Here is a 21733-nt window from a genome sequence, read left to right as displayed (position 1 = left end):
CCTCCCTATTGGGAATCCCTAATCCGAAAGTTTCCTATATCCGTAACGTTTTTTAGTTTCCTATATTCGGATTTTTGAACATGTTTTCTGGATAGCAGAAGTAGATGCTGAAATTCCGGTGTGTGTGTGTGTCCGTGTCCGTGTCCATGTCCATGTCCATGTCCGTGTCCGTGTCCGTGTCCGTGTCCGTGTCACATAGCTGCATACATGTGTGACCGTTGTACCCTCCCCTCCCCTCCCCTCCCCCTCCCCCTCCCCCCAGACTTTCCTCTTCCCTCCCCTTTCCCCCACACTTTCCTCTCCCTTCCCCCAGACCTTCCTCTCCCCTCCCCCACACCTTTCCCTCCCCTCCTCCACACCTTCCCCTCCCCTCTCCCCCTCTCTCCTCTCCTCTCCTCTCCACCTCCCCTCTCCTCTCCCCCTCCCCTCTCCTCTCCACCTCCCCTCTCCTCTCCACCTCCCCTCTCCTCTCCCTCCACCTCCCCTCTCCTCTCCACCTCCCCTCTCCTCTCCCCACCTCCCCTCTCCTCTCCTCTCCACCTCCCCTCCTCTCCTCTCCCCCTTCCGTTCCTCTCCCCCTTCCGTCCTCTCCTCTCCCCCTCCTCTCCTTTCCACCTCCCCTCCTCTCCTTTCCACCTCCCCTCCTCTCCTTTCCACCTCCCCTCTCCTCCCCTTTCCACCTCCCCTCTCCTCCCCTTTCCACCTCCCCTCTCCTCCCCTTTCCACCTCCCCTCTCCTCTCCTTTCCACCTCCCCTCTCCTCTCCTTTCCACCTCCCCTCTCCTCTCCTTTCCACCTCCCCTCTCCTCTCCTTTCCACCTCCCCTCTCCTCTCCTTTCCACCTCCCCTCTCCTCTCCTTTCCACCTCCCCTCTCCTCTCCTTTCCACCTCCCCTCTCCTCTCCTTTCCACCTCCCCTCTCCTCTCCTTTCCACCTCCCCTCTCCTCTCCTTTCCACCTCCCCTCTCCTCTCCTTTCCACCTCCCCTCTCCTCTCCTTTCCACCTCCCCTCTCCTCTCCTTTCCACCTCCCCTCTCCTCTCCTTTCCACCTCCCCTCTCCTCTCCTTTCCACCTCCCCTCTCCTCTCCTTTCCACCTCTCCTCTCCTTTCCACCTCCCCTCTCCTCTCCTTTCCACCTCCCCTCTCCTTTCCACCTCCCCTCTCCTCTCCTCTCCTTTCCACCTCCCCTCTCCTCTCCTTTCCACCTCCCCTCTCCTCTCCTTTCCACCTCCCCTCTCCTCTCCTTTCCACCTCCCCTCTCCTCTCCTTTCCACCTCCCGTCCTCTCCTCTCCCCCTCCCATCCTCTCCTCTCCCCCTCCCGTCCTCTCCTCTCCCCCTCCCGTCCTCTCCTCTCCCCCTCCCCTCCTCTTTTCCCCCTCCTCTCCTCTTCCCCTCCCCTCCCTCCTCTTTTCTCCCCTCCTCTCCCCCTCCCCTCCTCTTTTTTCCCCTCCCCTCCTCTCCTCTTCCCTCCCCTCCTCTTCCCCTTCCCTCCTCTCCTGCCCCTGTAACATTACGAGAATGTTATTTGTTCTTTGGTGCCGAGGGAGTGAAGGAAACTCAGAGTGAGTTTGGTGGCTTTATTCTGGTTAGCGCGAGTGACGACCTAGGCTGGGTCAGCGGGCAGGGCTCCTAAACACAAAAGTGACCGTAGAGTGACCCGAGTCGCGCACTGCTTTTGACGAGTACAGAAAAGAACTGGGTTGGACACTACTACTATTACTACTACTGGACAGGATAGGTAAGATGGGGGAGGGGGGGATTAGGGGGGTTAGTGTAAGGAAAGAATGAAATGGAAGGGAGTTAGTTATGATAGGTGTGGTGCAGACCCACTTGCTCTTTTTAATTATATATATTTTTGTGATTGTTAGTATGTTGCTTTGTCGCGGAGCTTCTGGCTAGTTATTCATACGGAGTTGGAATTGGAGTTTGGTCCATCTTCTTATGGGTTTGGATCTTCTTCGTTGTTGTTGTTATTATTGTTGGTCGTTGATTTTGTTTAATTTATTTTTGATTGTTAGTTTTTTTTTTAACAATGTATACGACTTTTTTTTTGCCTATTTTTAGGTTTTGACTTCTATGGGGGCTAAGTTTTTTGTGTTCATGGTGATGGGGGAGGGTCTTTATTTCTATACGTCGTATACATTTTTCTTCCCAAAGAGTATTATTTTTTTTTCCCCACATTGGGATGACGACCAGTGATGCTATACAGTTATGTGAGGGGAGCCAAAACCTGGCATCCTTATATACGCGCTATGCGTACGCTAAAGAAGCAAACAACCCATCCTGACCGAAACGTGGCTCCGCAGGGCCTAGGTTGTGCTTTCAATGATGATACAAATGTCTGTAGTACAGGCGTAATATGGACTTAACCTACACAAATATGATACAAGGCCGAAGGCCAGCTATTTCTACACAATATATCCATTCCTTGTCCATCCCATTTCTGCAGCGGCGATACTATAAGACAAAATATCGCGTAGAAGCACATGTGGGGGACTGTTCACCCCCCCCTCCCCTTCCCTCCTTTCCCCCTCCCCTCCCTCCCGTTCCTCTCCCACTCCCCCTTCCCCTCCCTCCCACTCCTTCCCCCTCCCCATTCCCTCCCACTCCTTCCCCCTCCCCATTCCCTCCCACTCCTTCCCCATCCCCTCCTTCCCCATCCCCTCCCACTCCTTCCCCCTCCCCTCGCTCACACTCCTTCCCCATCCCCTCTCACTCCTTCCCCATCCCCTCTCACTCCTTCCCCATCCCCTCTCGCTCCTTCCCCATCCCCTCTCGCTCCTTCCCCATCCCCTCTCGCTCCTTCCCCATCCCCTCTCGCTCCTTCCCCATCCCCTCTCGCTCCTTCCTCATCCCCTCTCGCTCCTTCCCCATCCCCTCTCGCTCCTTCCCCATCCCCTCTCACTCCTTCCTCACACCCCTCTCACGCCTTCCTCACTCCCTCTCTTCTACTTGTTACCGCTCCCCTCCCCCTCCTTCCCCTACCCCTCTCTCCCACTCCTTCGCCCTCACCTCCCTCCCACGCCTTCTCCCTCCCACGCCTTCTCCCTCCCACGCCTTCTCCCTTCCACGCCTTCTCCCTCCCTCGCCTTCCCCCTCCCACGCCTTCCCCCCTCCCACGCCTTCCCCCTCCCCTCCCTTCCACTCCTCCCCTCCCCTCCCCCTCCCCCTCTCTCTCTCCCTTTCTCTGTGTGTATTACAATACGTTATCAGCTCACGTGCTGGACTTGTGATTGCGTTTCATTCACCAGAGACTCTGATCACGCGTTGAAGTTGTGCGCGCGCGTGTGTACACGTGTATAGCACTCGCTGATGAAGACACCATGAAAATCGAAGCAATAAATAAAAGATATATAAATAAAACACGAATACTAACAAGTAAAAAGCAAATAGATAAGTAAATAATATAAACCAAATGAATGAATTATTAAATTATCCATATACTTGTTTTTACTTTTGTTTTCTTGTGTTGCTTGTTAGGCGAAAGGTCACGAGATTAGGTTGTTAATTAAGAATCTTACCAAACGGCAATAATTGAGTTAGTAGCAAGGTGGCGGCGCCGTACTAGTGTCCTCTGAGAAGGAAAGTCCATGACGATAACTAGAATGTCATGTTTATTTTGTTTTATTTCATTGTTGTCTAATCTTTTTTTTTTTTTTTTACAATTATATTAGTTTAATTTATATTTGCTTAGAGTTGGCACCCTCACTGTTGACCTTCGAGGGTCCCTGACTAAAAGATTTACAGATAAGCCAGTAATAAGCCAGAAATATAGATGTTTACTAACTTGTTTGGCTATGTGCACATTTACTGGTAAATCTTTATAGATAAGCTAATATACCAAACTAGACAATTGTGTAAAATTCTTCTAGAAAGCTGTTCTCTTGAAAAGTGAAATCAATATACACTAGGTTTGATAGATATCTTGATCAGTCTGGAGACCGAATACCATCCCTACGGGGCTGCACCAGAGGTGAAGAAGCTGGCGTGTGATGTTGTCAATTAGTGGGTACCCGCCATTAGACCTTCACGGTGAGAAATGTTTTTCAAATTCATATTTCGTAGAGGGAAGAAGTACTATAATAATTATATATATATATATATATATATATATATATATATATATATATATATATATAATATATATAATATATATAATACAATAATAAATTCCAACTACAGAAAATGGCAATCGATAATAACGATCTTTTGTTTTGTAAATACGTGTTTTTGTTTATTTACTGTCTTGAAAATTACACAATGCTATGTATTAGTAGTTGACTGAAAAATAACTGATAGCTTTGAAATGAAAATTTAGTGTGTATGTACATGTTCTATAAAAATTATACTATGGCCATTGTTGATATAAAAAATGCTACCTCGTCGTGTTAGAAAAGACGACAGAGAAGAGAGGCGCGCAGTCGACTAGACTTACAAAGGAAGCCATTTTATTTTATAGTTAATTAAAAAATTCCAGGTGTTTCTGGACAGTTTATGTATTATAACAGTTTTAAATTCTACGAACATGAGAAACTTATTCGTGTGACTGTTGTGTTTAGTGAAAATAAGTGTGACGTAATGGACATATTTGCAGGAGACATTGAAATTGCACTTCCTCCCGACGATGAAGGTAAGTCACTGTTTTCTCACTTATCTTTTTATCTGAATATTTTGTTGATTGAGAAGTGAATACACTGGAAATGTTTATGAAATGTGAGTTAATAGTCAAGCTTGGTGTTGTGTGCAATATTATTCAACAGCAACCAGTAAATATGAAACGTTTGCATGTTCAAAGATGGTAGACAGGATGGTTACATAAATTGACGGTTCATAATATTGTCACCAAAAATGTGATTTTTTTTTATTCACTATATTTGCCAATAGCATCGCGAGATGATGATTTGTGAAATTGATGGATTCGATTAAGGTTTAGATAAAATAGCGGTTATTTACCCTTAGCTCACTGAATTGGAGGGAAAATTTTTGAAAAGGGTAAATAACATTCTGGGAAATCAAAGCAAATTGTTATGTATATATATTTTTGTGCAGTTAATGCGAATTTAATTGTTTCGCCAACATAAATAGAAATTACGTATGTACAGCTTGGCACGCTTATATCTCTTGAATTTAGACCGTGTTTCTGGAATTTTATCCCTGCCCTTCTGAACTGACTGGTATTTTTTATTATTTTTTATTATTTAGAACTTTCTTGTAGATAACTTAAAACGACTTGCAAAGCTTTTTCCATTTGTGAAAGACGCATCAATCGGACACAACGAACAAAAGAATTTTGTTTACATTCTTGCCCAATATGGCGGACTGGAATATTCGGAACAACGCCGAATATATATTTATATATTTGTTCTTTCCACGGCAATAATACTGTGGGAGTAAACTTGATTTATATAAATTCCCAATGTTGAGTCCAGAGGTTTGTTTTGATTTGTAGAAAAAAAATTTAATCGGCTGAGATTTAATGTTGCATTTAACACGTGGCGTTTCTTAACGAAATTGTACTGTAAGGAGCCACGTTTACAGTGCATACAGTTGATGCAGGCTTTTTCTAAAGCTGATTTACCTGTTCTGAATTTAGTTATGGTAGTAGCTTAGGTCATATAATTGTAAAACAAAAAATCCCTGACATTATGACGCATCTCTCTCTGTCTACCCCCCCTCTTCCTGTCCCCCCACTCACATCCCCCCTCTCACCCCCCTCCGTCTCTCCCTGCTATCCCCGCTTCCTGTTTCTCCCTGTGACCGCCATCTCTCTCCCTCTCCTGTGCCCCTCTCCCTCTCCTCACCGTAACTATCCATCTTCTCTCTCCTTATCTCCCTCTCTATCCCTTTCCTCTCTCCTGTCCCTGTATCTCACCCCACTCTACCCTATCTCTCGCTCGCTTCTCGCTCTTCCACCCTCTCCTCTCCTCACTCTTCCACCTTCTCCTCTCGTCACTCTTCCACCCTCTCCTCTCCTCACTCTTCCACCCTCTCCTCTCCCCACTCTTCCACTTCCACGCTCTCTTCTCCTCTCCTCTCCTCACTCTTCCACCCTCTCCTCTCCTCACTCTTACACCCCCTCCTCTTTTCACTCTTCCACCCTCTCCCCTCTCTTCCACCCTCTCCCCTCTCTTCATATCCTCTTTCCGTATCTCCCCCTCTCCTCTTTCTGTATATCCCTCTCTCATATCTCCGTGTCTCCCCCTCACCGTATCTCTCCTCTTCTCTCCCTCTCCTCTCTCCCCATATCTCCCTCTCTCTCCCCATATCTCCCTCTCTCTCCCTCTCCTCTCCCCATCTCTCCCTCTCCTCTCCCCTTCTCTCCCTCTCCTCTCTCCCCATCTCTCCCTCTCTCTCCCTCTCTCTCCCCATCTCTCTCCCCATCTCTCCCTCTCCTCTCCCCATCTCTCCCTCTCCTCTCCCCATCTCTCCCTCTCCTCTCTCCCCGTCTCTCCCTCTCCTCTCTCCCCGTCTCTCCCTCTCCTCTCTCCCCATCTCTCCCTCTCCTCTCTCCCCATCTCTCCCTCTCCTCTCCCCGTCTCTCCCTCTCCTCTCTCCCCGTCTCTCCCTCTCCTCTCTCCCCGTCTCTCCCTCTCCTCTCTCCCCATCTCTCCCTCTCCTCTCTCCCCATCTCTCCCTCTCCTCTCTCCCCGTCTCTCCCTCTCCTCTCTCCCCGTCTCTCCCTCTCCTCTCTCCCCGTCTCTCCCTCTCCTCTCTCCCTCTCCTCTCTCCCTCTCCTCTCTCCTCTCTCCCTCTCCTCTCTCCCCATCTCTCCCTCTCCTCTCTCCCCATCTCTTCCTCTCCTCTCTCCCCATCTCTTCCTCTCCTCTCTCCCCATCTCTTCCTCTCCTCTCTCCCCATCTCTTCCTCTCCTCTCTCCCCATCTCTTCCTCTCCTCTCTCCCCATCTCTTCCTCTCCTCTCTCCCCATCTCTCCCTCTCCTCTCTCCCCATATCTCCCTCACCTCTCTCCCCATATCTCCCTCTCCTCTCCCCATCTCTTCCTCTCCCCATCTCTCCCTCTCCTCTCTCCCCATCGCTCCCTCTCCTCTCTCCCCATCGCTCCCTCTCCTCTCTCCCCATCGCTCCCTCTCCTCTCTCCCCATCGCTCCCTCTCCTCTCTCCCCATCGCTCCCTCTCCTCTCTCCCCATCGCTCCCTCTCCTCTCTCCCCATCGCTCCCTCTCCTCTCTCCCCATCGCTCCCTCTCCTCTCTCCCCATCGCTCCCTCTCCTCTCTCCCCATCGCTCCCTCTCCTCTCTCCCCATCGCTCCTCTCCTCTCTCCCCATCGCTCCCTCTCCTCTCTCCCCATCGCTCCCTCTCCTCTCTCCCCATCGCTCCCTCTCCTCTCTCCCCATCGCTCCCTCTCCTCTCACCCCCAGCGCTCCCTCTCCTCTCTCCCCATCGCTCCCTCTCCTCTCTCCCCATCGCTCCCTCTCCTCTCTCCCCATCGCTGTCCCCCCTCCTCTCTCCCCATCGCTCCCTCTCCTCTCTCCCCATCGCTCCCTCTCCTCTCTCCCCATCGCTCCCTCTCCTCTCTCCCCATCGCTCCCTCTCCTCTCTCCCCATCGCTCCCTCTCCTCTCTCCCCATCGCTCCCTCTCTCCCTCTCCACTCTCTCCCCATCGCTCCCTCTCCTCTCTCCCCATCGCTCCCTCTCCCCCCATCGCTCCCTCTCCTCTCTCCCCATCGCTCCCTCTCCTCTCTCCCCATCGCTCCCTCTCCTCTCTCCCCATCGCTCCCTCTCCTCTCTCCCCATCGCTCCCTCTTCCCTCTCCCCATCGCTCCCTCTCCTCTCTCCCCATCGCTCCCTCTCCTCTCTCCCCATCGCTCCCTCTCCTCTCTCCCCATCGCTCCCTCTCCTCTCTCCCCATCGCTCCCTCTCCTCTCTCCCCATCGCTCCCTCTCCTCTCTCCCCATCGCTCCCTCTCCTCTCTCCCCATCTCTCCCTCTCCTCTCTCCCCATCGCTCCCTCTCCTCTCTCCCCATCGCTCCCTCTCCTCTCACCCCATCGCTCCCTCTCCTCTCTCCCCATCGCTCCCTCTCCTCTCTCCCCATCGCTCCCTCTCCTCTCTCCCCATCGCTCCCTCTCCTCTCTCCCCATCGCTCCCTCTCCTCTCTCCCCATCGCTCCCCTCCCTCTCCTCTCTCCCCATCGCTCCCTCTCCTCTCTCCCCATCGCTCCCTCTCCTCTCTCCCCATCGCTCCCTCTCCTCTCTCCCCATCGCTCCCTCTCCTCTCTCCCCATCGCTCCCTCTCCTCTCTCCCCATCGCTCCCTCTCCTCTCTCCCCATCGCTCCCTCTCCTCTCTCCCCATCGCTGTCCCCCCTCCTCTCTCCCCATCGCTGTCCCCCCTCCTCTCTCTCGCTCCCTCTCTCTCTCCCATCCCCCCTCTCCTCTCTCCCCATCGCTCCCCTCTCTCTCTCCCTCTCCCTCTCCTCGCTCCCTCTCCTCACACCCCATCGCTCCCTCTCCTCTCTCCCCATCGCTCCCTCTCCTCTCTCCCCATCGCTCCCTCTCCTCTCTCCCCATCGCTCCCTCTCCTCTCTCCCCATCGCTCCCTCTCCTCTCTCCCCATCGCTCCCTCTCCTCTCTCCCCATCGCTCCCTCTCCTCTCTCCCCATCGCTCCCTCTCCTCTCTCCCCCTCGCTCCCTCTCCTCTCTCCCCATCGCTCCCTCTCCTCTCTCCCCATCGCTCCCTCTCCTCTCTCCCCATCGCTCCCTCTCCTCTCTCCCCATCGCTCCCTCTCCTCTCTCCCCATCGCTCCCTCTCCTCTCTCCCACTCGCTCCCTCTCCTCTCTCCCCATCGCTCCCTCTCCTCTCTCCCCATCGCTCCCTCTCCTCTCTCCCCATCGCTCCCTCTCCTCTCTCCCTCTCCCCCCACCGCTCCCACTCCTCTCTCCCCATCGCTCCCTCTCCTCTCTCACCATCGCTCCCTCTCCTCTCTCACCATCGCTCCCTCTCCTCTCTCACCATCGCTCCCTCTCCTCTCTCCCCATCGCTCCCTCTCCTCTCTCCCCATCGCTCCCTCTCCTCTCTCCCCATCGCTCCCTCTCCTCACTACCCAACGCACCCTCTCCTCGCGCCCCCACGCTCACTCTCCTCTCTCTCTCCCATCGCTCCCTCTCCTCTCTCCCCATCGCTCCCTCTCCTCTCTCCCCATCGCTCCCTCTCCTCTCTCCCCATCGCTCCCTCTCCTCCTCTCTCCCCCATCGCTCCCTCTCCTCTCTCCCCATCGCTCCCTCTCCTCTCACCCCATCGCTCCCTCTCCTCTCTCCCATCGCTCCCTCTCCTCTCCCCCATCGCTCCCTCTCCTCTCTCCCCATCGCTCCCTCTCCTCTCTCTCCCCATCGCTCCCTCTCCTCTCTCCCCATCGCTCCCTCTCCTCTCTCCCCATCGCTCCTCTCCTCTCTCCCCATCGCTCCCTCTCCTCTCTCCCCATCGCTCCCTCTCTCTCTCTCCCATCGCTCCCTCTCCTCTCTCCCCATCGCTCCCTCTCCTCTCTCCCCATCGCTCCCTCTCCTCTCTCCCCATCGCTCCCTCTCCTCTCTCCCCATCGCTCCCTCTCCTCTCCCCATCGCTCCCTCTCCTCTCTCCCCATCGCTCCCTCTCCTCTCTCCCCATCGCTCCCTCTCCTCTCTCCCCATCGCTCCCTCTCCTCTCTCCCCATCGCTCCCTCTCCTCTCTCCCCATCGCTCCCTCTCCTCTCTCCCCATCGCTCCCTCTCCTCTCTCCCCATCGCTCCCTCTCCTCTCTCCCCATCGCTCCCTCTCCTCTCTCCCCATCGCTCCCTCTCCTCTCTCCCCATCGCTCCCTCTCCTCTCTCCCCATCGCTCCCTCTCCTCTCTCCCCATCGCTCCCTCCCCTCTCTCCCCATCGCTCCCTCCCCTCCCCCGCTGTCCCCCCTCCTCTCTCTCCCGCTGTCCCCCCTCCTCTCTCTCCCGCTGTCCCCCCTCCTCTCTCTCCCGCTGTCCCCCCTCCTCTCTCTCCCGCTGTCCCCCCTCCTCTCTCTCCCGCTGTCCCCCCTCCTCTCTCTCCCGCTGTCCCCCCTCCTCTCTCTCCCGCTGTCCCCCCTCCTCTCTCCCCCGCTGTCCCCCCTCCTCTCTCTCCTGCTGTCCCCCCTCCTCTCTCTCCCGCTGTCCCCCCTCCTCTCTCTCCCGCTCTCTCTCTCCTCCCCCGCTGTCCCCCCTCCTCTCTCTCCCGCTGTCCCCCCTCCTCTCTCTCCCGCTGTCCCCCCTCCTCTCTCTCCCGCTGTCCCCCTCCTCTCTCTCCCGCTGTCCCCCTCCTCTCTCTCCCGCTGTCCCCCCTCCTCTCTCTCCCGCTTTCCCCCCTCATCTCTCTCCCGCGGTCCCCCCTCCTCTCTCCCGCTGTGCCCCCCTCCTCTCTCTCCCGCTGTCCCCCTCCTCTCTCTCCCGCTGTCCCCCTCCTCTCTCTCCCTCTGCCCCCCTCTTCCCTCTCCCGTTGCCCCCCTCCTCTCTTTCCCGCTGTCCCCCCTCCTCTCTCTCCCGCTGTCCCCCCTCCTCTCTCTCCCGCTGTCCCCCCTCCTCTCTCCCCATCGCTGTCCCCCCTCCTCTCTCCCCATCGCTGTCCCCCCCCCTCTCTCTCCCCCTGTCCCCCCTCCTCTCTCTCCCTCTGTCCCCCCCCCTCTCTCACCCGGTGTCCCCAGCCCAGAAGTCCGCGGTTCCCCCTCCTCTCTCTCCCGCTGTCCCCCCTCCTCTCTCTCCCGCTGTCCCCCCTCCTCTCTCTCCGCTGTCCCCCCTCCTCTCTCTCCGCTGTCCCCCTCCTCTCTCTCCCGCTGTCCCCCCTCCTCTCTCTCCCGCTGTCCCCCTCCTCTCTCTCCCGCTGTCCCCCCTCCTCTCTCTCCCGCTGTCCCCCCTCCTCTCTCTCCGTCCCCCCTCCTCTCTCTCCTTCCCCCCTCCTCTCTCTCCCGCTGTCCCCCCTCCTCTCTCTCCCGCTGTCCCCCCCTCCTCTCTCTCCCGCTGTCCCCCTCCTCCCTCGCCCCCTGTCCCCCCTCCTCTCTCTCCCGCGGTCCCCCCTCCTCTCCCGCCCGCCGTCCCCCCTCCTCTCTCTCCCGCTGCCCCCCTCCTCTCTCCCCCGCTGCCCCCCTCCTCTCTTTCCCGCTGTCCCCCCTCCTCACTCTCCCGCTGTCCCCCCTCCTCTCTCTCCCGCTGTCCCCCCTCCTCTCTTTCCCGCTGTCCCCCCTCCTCTCTTTCCCGCTGCCCCCCCTCCTCTCTTTCCCGCTGCCCCCCCTCCTCTCTTTCCCGCTGCCCCCCCTCCTCTCTTTCCCGCTGTCCCCCCTCCTCTCTTTCCCGCTGTCCCCCCTCCTCTCTCTCCCGCTGTCCCCCCTCCTCTCTCTCCCGCTGTCCCCCCTCCTCTCTCCCGCTGTCCCCCCTCCTCTCTCTCCCGCTGTCCCCCCGCCTCAATCGCCCGCTGTCCCCCCCTCCTCTCTCCCCGCTGTACCCCCTCCCCTCTCTCCCGCTGTCCCCCCTCCTCTCTCTCCCGCTGTCCCCCCTCCTCTCTCTCCCGCTGTCCCCCCTCCTCTCTCCCCCGCTGTCCCCCCTCCTCTCTCCCCATCGCTGTCCCCCCTCCTCTCTCCCCATCGCTGTCCCCCCTCCTCTCTCCCCATCGCTGTCCCCCCTCCTCTCCCCATCGCTGTCCCCCCTCCTCTCTCCCCATCGCTGTCCCCCCTCCTCTCTCCCCATCGCTGTCCCCCCTCCTCTCTCTCCCGCTGTCCCCCCTCCTCTCTCTCCCGCTGTCCCCCCTCCTCTCTCTCCCGCTGCCCCCCTCCTCTCTCTCCCGCTGTCCCCCTCCTCTCTCTCTCGCTGTCCCCCCTCCTCTCTCTCCCGCTGTCCCCCCTCCTCTCTCTCCCGCTGTCCCCCTCCTCTCTCTCCCGCTGTCCCCCCTCCTCTCTCTCCCGCTGTCCCCCCTCCTCTCTCTCCCGCTGCCCCCCTCCTCTCTCTCCCGCTGTCCCCCCTCCTCTCTCTCCCGCTGTCCCCCCACCTCTCACTCTCCCGCTGTCCCCCCTCCTCTCTCCCCCGCTGTCCCCCCTCCTCTCTCCCCCGCTGTCCCCCCTCCTCTCTCTCCTGCTGTCCCCCCTCCTCTCTCCCGCTGTCCCCCCTCCTCTCTCTCCCGCTGTCCCCCCTCCTCTCTCTCCCGCTGTCCCCCCTCCTCTCTCTCCCGCTGTCCCCCCTCCTCTCTCCGCCTCGGTGTCCCCCCGCCTATCTCGCCCGCTGTCCCCCCTCCTCTCTCTCCCGCTGTCCCCCCTCCTCTCTCTCCCGCTGTCCCCCCTCCTCTCTCTCCCGCTGTCCCCCCTCCTCTCTCTCCCGCTGTCCCCCCTCCTCTCTCTCCCGCTGTCCCCCCTCCTCTCTCTCCCGCTGTCCCCCCTCCTCTCTCTCCCGCTGTCCCCCCCTCCTCTCTCTCCCGCCCCCCCTCCTCTCTCTCCCGCTGTCCCCCCTCCTCTCTCTCCCGCTGTCCCCCATCCTCTCTCTCCCGCTGTCCCCAAACTTCTCAGTGCCGGTTTCACCCTCGTCTCTCTCGCGGTTTCCCCCTCCTCTCTCTCCCGCTGTCCCCCCTCCTCTCTCTCCCGCTGTCCCCCCTCCTCTCTCTCCCGCTGTCCCCCCTCCTCTCTTTCCCGCTGTCCCCCCTCCTCTCTTTCCCGCTGCCCCCCCTCCTCTCTTTCCCGCTGCCCCCCCTCCTCTCTTTCCCGCTGTCCCCCCTCCTCTCTCTCCCGCTGTCCCCCCTCCTCTCTTTCCCGCTGTCCCCCCTCCTCTCTCTCCCGCTGTCCCCCTCCTCTCTCTCCCGCTGTCCCCCCTCCTCTCTCCCCGCTGTCCCCCTCCTCTCTCTCGCGCTGTCCCCCCTCCTCTCTCTCCCGCTGTCCCCCCTCCTCTCTCTCCCGCTGTCCCCCCTCCTCTCTCTCCCGCTGTCCCCCCTCCTCTCTCCGCGCCTGTACCCCCTCCGTTCTCTCTCCCTGTCCCCCCTCCTCTCTCTCCCGCTGTCCCCCCTCCTCTCTCCCCCGCTGTCCCCCCTCCTCTCTCCCCCGCTGTCCCCCCTCCTCTCTCCCCATCGCTGTTCCCCCTCCTCTCTCCCCATCGCTGTCCCACCTCCTCTCTCCGCCGCTGTCCCCCGTGCGATCTCTCCCGCTGTCCCCCCTCCTCACACCCCCGCTGGCCCCCCTCCTCTCTCTCCCGCTGTCCCCCCTCCTCTCTCTCCCGCTGTCCCCCCTCCTCTCTCTCCCGCTGTCCCCCCTCCTCTCTCTCCCGCTGTCCCCCCTCCTCTCTCTCCCGCTGTCCCCCCTCCTCTCTCTCCCGCTGTCCCCCCTCCTCTCTCTCCGCTGTCCCCCCTCCTCTCTCTCGCGCTGTCCCCCCTCCTCTCTCTCCCGCGGTCCCCCCGCCTCTCTGTCCCGCTGTCCCCCCTACTCTCTCTCCCGCTGTCCCCCCTCCTCTCTCTCCCGGTGTCCCCCCTCCTCTCTCGCCCGCTGACCCCCTCCTCTCTCTCCCGCTGTCCCCCTCCTCTCTCTCCCGCTGTCCCCCTCCTCTCTCTCCCGCTGTCCCCCTCCTCTCTCTCCCGCCGTCCCCCTCCTCTCTCTCCCGCTGCCCCCCTCCTCTCTTTCCCGCTGTCCCCCCTCCTCTCTCTCCCGCTGTCCCCCCTCCTCTCTCTCCCGCTGTCCCCCCTCCTCTCTCTCCCGCTGTCCCCCCTCCTCTCTCTCCCGCTGTCCCCCTCCTCTCTCTCCCGCTGTCCCCCCTCCTCTCTCTCCGCTGTCCCCCCTCCTCTCTCTCCCGCTGCCCCCCCTCCTCTCTGTCCCGCTGCCCCCCCTCCTCTCTTTCCCGCTGCCCCCCCTCCTCTCTTTCCCGCTGCCCCCCCTCCTCTCTTTCCCGCTGCCCCCCCTCCTCTCTTTCCCGCTGTCCCCCCTCCTCTCTTTCCCGCTGTCCCCCCTCCTCTCTTTCCCGCTGTCCCCCCTCCTCTCTCTCCCCCCCTCTAGCCACTCTCCCCCCTCTAGCCACTCTCCCCCTCTAGCCACTCTCCCCCTCTAGCCACTCTCCCCCTCTTGTATGTCTCTCTGTCTCTCTGTCTCTGTCTCTCTCTCCATTTCTCTCTGTCTCTGTCTCTCTCTCCATTTCTCTCTCTCTCCTCTCTCTCTCCATTTCTCTCTCCTCTCTCTCTCTCTCTCTCTCTCTCTCTCTCTCTCTCTCCCTAAAATACTTGAAATTAAATGAAAATATTAAATTCATTAACTTGAAATTAGCATATTTACAACTCGAATGCAGAACTCCTTGGCCCTCTTTTGCTGAACATAAATATTCTGTGACCTTGGTTGAGTAAAGCAGCATATATCTGTGAACTCTGCCAGACCAGTTTTTATGTTTAACATTTCCTCTGCATACTGCTTATCTGAAGTTCATGTTTCAGATCCCCATGTACGCATATTGGGACAGTATGATGATGTTCAACGTGCAGCGGCTGTGGTTCGATCAGAGTTGGAACCACACAACAAAGTGACCATGAAACTGGACATATCTTGGACGCACCATTCACACATTATTGGCAAAGGCGGGAATACGATCCGACCAGTAGTTAGGAAAACAGGTAGGCCTTGCTATTTATTTATTTTTAATTTATTTATTTTTTATATATATATTTATTTATTTACATTTTGTCAAATGGAGCATGTACGATGTACAAGTGGAAAGCATTAATAGTGGGATATGAATGTTTTAAAATCATCGGAAGTGTACACTTTGTAAATGGTATGTTTTGAATTGCTTGATATATATTGTTACTTTTTAGGAGGGGGGACAGAGAGGGGGGGATCACCAATTTAATGAAGCGGCCTTGCTGTGGATGTGCTGTGCCTTGCGACACTGCCTCTGACCCAGGAGTGTATTTAGGGATGGAATTGGTGCGAATGATTTTATGCCTTTTTCTTTTTGGCTACCTCCCTTGTAAGGGGGAAAATATTTAAAGTAGAGCTAATTTATTTACTCTAATTTCTCCAGGAACAAAAGTGTTTAGTTTTAAAATTTTGTTTACACAACAAAATATTAACAATGAAAGCATTTGGGTTGCTAGAACAAATTAAGTATTTTAATGAAAGTTAACAATTGAAAGACAAGAAAATTATCATACGAGACGGAACAACCCTAAAATAATAACATTTAATTTACACGTAATGTGGATAAACAAGGTGGAGGAAAACGGATAAACTAGGTCACTCATGAGAATAAATTGATAAAAGCCCACATGACACACCAATTTAAAATCACAAAAGGTGAACCTAAAATACTATTAAAAAAAAAAAAAAAAAAATTTCATGTAATGTGGGTAAACAAGGTGGAGGAAACGGATAAACAAAATGTCATTCACTAGAACAAATTGGAGAAAGCCCAATTGGCACTCCTAATTCAAAATCCCAAAAGGTGAACCTAAAATTTTATAAAAAAAAAACCCACACCAGACATAGGACGTACTTTCTATAAGGATTTCTTAACTGGGAGAAAAATGAGTGGTACTTAAGAGACAAAAATTCAAACTGGGAAGATGTGAAAAGTGGCGTCCCACAAGGCTCTATACTGGCTCCTTTAATGTTTGCCATATATATAAATGATATGGATGAGGGAGTAAACTGTTATATGAACATCTTTGCTGATGATGCCAAATTACACAAGAGAGTAAGAACAGAAGATTACATATTGCTACAAGAAGATCTAGACAAAATATGGGAATGGAGTCTGAAAAGCGAGATGAATTTAAACATTAAAAAATATAGCATAATGGAATTTGGAAAAGGTAAAAATAGAGTATCGGGACAGTACAAAATTGGAAACAAAGCAGTCAAAAGAGTCAATTCAGAAAGGGACCAGGGAGTAATCATCTTGAGTGACTTGACACCTGATAAACATGTCAATAAATTATTTGGAGAGACTTGTAACTTATTGAGGCCAATGAATATGACCTTTGACTACATAGATGAGATGGTTAAAAAAAAATAGTTACACTGATAAGACCTAAACTAGAATATGCTGCAACACTATGGGCACCTAGCACAAAGAAGAACATAAGAAAGAATACAAAGAGCAGCGACAAAGATGGCGCCTACACTGACAAACCTGACATACGAACAAAGATTGGAAAAATTACATCTGTCATCACTGGAACAGAGAAGAGAAAGAGGCGATTTGTTGACCATTTTCAGAATTATGAAAGGGATTGAAATTCTCGACAGAAGAGAAATGAGAACACGAAAAGAAACTAGAGAAAGACAGCTACAGAAGAGACCTGAAAAAGAATAGCTTCCCACATAGTGATTGATGTATGGAACAAACTAAACGGAGAAACGGTGAATGCCAAAACTATACACGATTTTAAGAATAAACTGGATGTGGAGAGATACGAAAATGGGTCACTTCGAACATAGCTCTCGTCCCATAAAATACAATTAGGTACAACTAGGTAACACACATACACACCATTTTCTCAGCCTCAGGTCCAGTACTCTCTCGAAAAAGTGTTCTTTTCAGTCTCTCTTCTTTTCTCATTTTTTTTTTCATTTGCTTCAGTTCTTTGTATCATTTCCTTCTCTTTTTCCGTGTTCATTTCTTTATCCATACATTATTGTAATTTTCACTTTTTGCCAACTTTGTTGTTTTAGATAGTACTTTTGCTATTATTTGAGATCTTAGATTAATTTTACTAGTCTATTTTTTTCTTGGGTGCGAATGTGGCAGGAAAGGTAGGAGTGGGGGTGGAGGTAGAATGTAGATTGAGAGAAGCGAGTAAATGCCTTGGTGGATTAAAAAGTGTAATGAGAAATAGATGCTAAGTGTAATGAGAGTGGATGCTAAGAGGAGGTTATATGAAGGAGTGATTGTGCCAACAGCACTGTATGGGGCAGAAACATGGAACATGAGAGAGGAAGAGAGGAGTTTGAATGTGTTTGAGATTAAATGTCAGAGAAGTATGATAGGAGTTATTAGAGTGAGAAATGAGGAGGAGAACAGGGGTGGAAAAAGGAGCTGGGAGATAGGGTTGATGAAAGAGTATTAGAATGGTTTGGACACATGGAAAGAATGAGTGAAGAAACATTAGTAAAAGAAATGTGGAAGGCAGAGGTGGAAGGAGTGAATATGAGGGGGCGTCCTAGGTTGAGATGGATGGATGGGATGAAAGGGGCATTACAAAAGAGGAATGTCTGTGGAGGAAGGATGATATAGGACAGAAGAGAGGGGTGAATGGAGAGGGGCTGTGTATAAATGAATAAAATGATGCTGTGATGCATGAGGAGGAGTGGGTGGGGGGATGGGGGGTGAGGAAGTATGCATGAGAAAAAAAATGGATGCAGCCCAAAGGTATTTCTCCCCATCTTCTCCTTTTCTGCATGGGGGGACAGAGAGGGGGGGGTTGCCAAATTTATGAAGCAGCCTTGCTGTGGATGTGCTGTGTCTTGCGACACTGCTTCTGAACCCAGGGCAGTGGACAGGATGCAAGGATGACCCGTCATCCAGGGGGTGTGGAGGGGAGTGGAATATATAGGAAATAGAATGGGTAGGAGTGGTTTCTATGCCTTTTTCTTTTTGGCTACCCACCCTGTAGGGGGGAAAAGCCTTTGGTATATGTTTTTTTTTCTTTAGAATATAGTATCATTCTATGCACTTCTATTTGTCTATTTCTTGCCTCTCCTCTTGTATCTCTTTCAGAATTTCTTTTGCATTTTCTTTCTCATCTTTTTCTCAGGTACCTAGCTATATTGTTTTTCTTTAATACCATAAACTACTATGCCCTTTTTTTTATTTGAATTATGAAGGGAATGGAAATCTTGATAAGAATGACTTGTTGAAATGGGACAATGGAAAAACGAGGGCACAAAAAAACAACAACTAAAGATAATTATAGAAGAGATCTGAAAAAAATAGCTTCCCACACAGTGTGATAGATTCTTGGAACAAATTGGACAAAGAAACAGTGTGTGCAAACACTATTCAAGATTTTAAGAAAAAACTTGATGCTGAGAGATACAAATACAGGTCACCACAGGCATAGCTCCCTTCCCGTATTATACAACGAGGTAAATACAGCGTCTCTGACCCAATTCTCTCTTAGTTACTTTAATAACTGTTTTATTATTCTCTTATACTTATTGCTGTACTAATTCTTTAAAAGTTATTTTTTTTTTATTTTCTTGTTCCACTTTCCATTGATTTTTTATTTCTTGGAGATCTTTTATTGTTTCACCCACTTTCTTGGTCTCCGCTTGTATTTTTTCTTTTCTTTTTTTAAAGCCTTGTTTTTGTTTTTATCTTCATTTTTCATTCTTTCATTCTCACTTTTGACCATTTCTACATACATATACCAAGGCTTTTTCCCCCTTCCAAGGGAGGTAGCCAAAAAGGGAAAGGCATAAAAACACTCCCACCCATTTCATCCCTAAATACACTCCACACCCCCCCACCCTTCCTCTCATCTGAGCACCTCCTGGATGACGGGTCATCCCTGCACCCTGCCCACCGCCCTGGGTCAGAAGCAGTGTCACAAGACACAGTACATCCACAGCAAGGCCGCTTCATTTAATCGGCGACCCCCCCTCTCCGTCCCCCCTTGCATATAAGGAGAGGACGGGGAGAAATCCCTTCGGGCTGCGTCAAAAATTACTCGCACATACTACCTCACCCCCCCGCCCATTCCTCCTCATGCAGTCACAACATCATCCATATACAACCATTCTCCACTCACCTCTGTCTTCCGTCCTCTCCCCTCCTTCCTCAACAGACATTCCCCTCTTCCCCAAAGCCCCCTTCACCCCATCCATCCACCTCATCCTAGGACGTCCCCTCATGTTCACTCCCTCCACATCTGCCTTCCATACCTCTTTTACTAGTCTTTCTTCACTCATTCTTTCCATGTGTCCAAACCATCCTAATATTCTTTCATCAACCCTATCTCCCAAATCCTTTTTCACCCCTGTTCTCCTCCTCACCTCCTCATTTCTCACCCTATCTAGCCTAGTAACCCCCACCATACTTCTCAGACACCTCATCTCAAACACATTCAAACTCCTTCTCTCTTCCTTTTTTAGATCATGAAGCTCTGTTGGTTTTAGCATTTAAGTTTTAACTGGTTCATTTCTTTATATATTACCCTGTATTCAGCTTTCAGATCTATAATTAATTAATTTTGTAATCTCCTGATTTCTTAGGATATTCTATACCTTGACTCTCTCTCCCATTCTAAACTTTTACCTAGTATTTCACTTTATTTTACATACATACCAAGACTTTTTGCCCCTTACAAGGGAGGTAGCCAAAAAAAAAAAAGGCATAAAATCATTCCCATCCATTCTATCCCTGAATACCCTCCACTCCCCTCCACCCTCCCTCTTATTTTACAAACCCTGAAAAAGCAGTGTTATCTAACCTGATTTATTTTTGGTGTCTCAGTGGTGCAAGTCTTTTTTGGTACAACTCCTAACAGTGATTCCACTCTACTTACATCCAGTCTTCTTCTTTGATTTGCTATATTTTTGGAGATCTTTGTTTTCCATTTTGTGTGTTATTCACCAAGTGAAATTACTCAGTTTTATCATTTTGGTCACTTTATAAATATAAGCTCCATATTGCATAAACAAAGCTAGGTTGTTCCTCAATATTTATTCAAAAACTGCTGCGTTTCGGAGCTCGTTTTAGATGTCCGTTCCAGACCATGGTTCGGAATGTGTTTGAGATGAGGTGCATGAGAAGTATGATAGGGGTTACTTAGCTAGATAAAGTGAGAAATGAGGTGAGGAGAACAGGGGTGAAAGGGGGGTTGGGAGATGGGGATGATGAAACAGTATTGGGATGGTTTGGACACGTGGAAAGAATGAGTGAAGAAAGATTAGTAAAAGGTGTGGAAAGCAGAGGTGGAATGAGTGAACATGAGGGTGGTGACCTAGGACGAGATGAATGGATGGGGTAAAAGGGGCATTGAGAAAGAGGGGAATGTCTTTCAAGGAAGGATGGAAGAGGAGAGAAGATAGGGGTGAATGGAGAATGGTTATGTATGGATGATCCTGTGATGCATGAGGGCAAGTGCCTGGGGATGGAGGGTGAGGGAGTACATGTGAAAAATAAATTGACAGCTTGAAGGGATTTCTTCCCATCTTCACCTTTTTTGCATGAGGGGATGGGGAGGGGTGGTTGCTGATTTAATGAAGTGACCTTGCTGTGGATGTGCTTTGTCTTGCAACACTGCTTCAGACGGCAGTGGGTGAGATGCAGGGATGACCTATCATCCAGGAGGAGCCAAGATAAGAGGGAGGGAAGGGAGTGGATGGGAATGGAGCATATTAAGGATGGAATGGGTGGGAATGGTGTTTATTCCTTTGTTGTTTGGCTACCTCCATTGTAAGGGGGAAAAAGCCTTTGGTATATGTATATTCTCCATTTTCCCCAAGCCACATGTAACATTACGAGAATGTTACTTGTGTCTTGGTAACGAGGGAGTGAAGGAAACTCGAGTCAGTTTAGTGGGTTTATTCTGGTAGGCTGGGTCAGCGGGCAGGGCTCGGCGCCCTGCCCTGAACACCAAAGTAACCGCAGAGTGACCTGAGTCGTGACCCACTTGTGGCAAGTACAGAATGGAACTGGGCTGGACATCCAAACCTGGCGTCCTTATATACACGTAATGCGTACGCTAAAGAAGCACACTATCCATCCTGACTGAAACATGGCTCGGCAGGGCCTAGGTTGTGCTTTCGTGAGGATATATATGCATGTAGTACAGGAGTAATATAGACTTAACCTACACATATAAGGCCAAAGGCCAGCTATTTCTACACAACATATAAATTTCCTGTCCCTTCCACTTCTGCAGCGGCGATGCTATAAGCCAAAATACCGCGTCGAAGCACATGTGGACTTTGTTCACCACACGCATACCTGGCGTTTTTCACAATCTTGCATGTTTTGTTAAACCAGTCCTGTTTTTGCTTCATTCTCTAGTCCTTGGCACATGTTTGTTCACACCTTGGTTGTCAAATATTTCCCCATTTGGCTAGCTACCTCCCGTATAGGGGGAAGAAAGGCCCTTGATATAATATATACATGTATGTATGTATGTGTATATAATGTATTTTATTTTGTTCATTTATTTTGTAAACCTCCCTATGTTCATTGATATGCATACACATTAAAGAACCCCCGTTCTGCAGGGGTAAATGTCCATTTCCCAGATAGCAACAAAAATAGTGAATCAAGCAAGAGCAACCAGGTTTCGATTAACTGCAGGGGTGAAGAACTGGCAGGATTAGAGGAGGCCAGAGGAGCCATCAGAGATCTGACCCCCATCATCTTTACCTTCAAGTTTTCAACAGCTCCCCAATTTATTACTTTACCTGACCCCAATTTTCTTGTCATGCAAGTCCAGAAGTCGTACAATGTACAGGTAAGCTGTAGTAGACTGATCTGGGTATTTCATTTATTCATACTTATTGGTGATTCTTAAAATCTATGCAAAGCAATCATAAGTGAATACCAATTCCTTTGATATTTGTTTGCAGGTTGACCTTAAAGTTCAGGACTGTGGAACTAGATCGGTAGTTGGTTCTGTGCGGGGCTGTGAGTCGGATGTACTGCGAGTCAAGGAAGCGACATTATTTGTTATCCATGCCTATTCAGGAAACTTGGCTGTAAGATTTTGATGGTTCTGTTTTTAGTTAACTTTTGATTATATCATTGTGGAAATAAAGTAACCAGTAAAACTGAACATGGT

The 21733-nt window shown here is 51.9% G+C and overlaps 1 protein-coding gene across 8 annotated transcripts in view; it reads left to right on the top strand.

Moving 5' to 3' along the window:
- BicC (protein bicaudal C) overlaps positions 1-21733 on the top strand; it is a 202672-nt gene that overhangs the window by 147961 nt on the left and 32978 nt on the right. For 6 of the 8 annotated variants that reach the window (XM_076189782.1, XM_076189780.1, XM_076189779.1 and 3 more), the window contains 3 exons: positions 14402-14578; positions 21174-21406; positions 21522-21650. In XM_076189782.1, the coding sequence (XP_076045897.1) occupies positions 14402-14578; positions 21174-21406; positions 21522-21650 (539 nt within the window). Of the gene's footprint in view, positions 1-4477; positions 4631-14401; positions 14579-21173; positions 21407-21521; positions 21651-21733 lie in introns of all 8 variants that reach the window. The other 2 variants (XM_076189784.1, XM_076189785.1) reach the window with 1 other exon arrangement.

This window comes from Oratosquilla oratoria, chromosome 9, assembly GCF_046742065.1.
Source record: "Oratosquilla oratoria isolate Oo_2021 chromosome 9, ASM4674206v1, whole genome shotgun sequence".
NCBI lineage: Eukaryota > Metazoa > Arthropoda > Malacostraca > Stomatopoda > Squillidae > Oratosquilla > Oratosquilla oratoria.
Note: the sequence above shows the minus strand (reverse complement) of the source record. Positions and strands in the feature narration are given on the sequence as shown.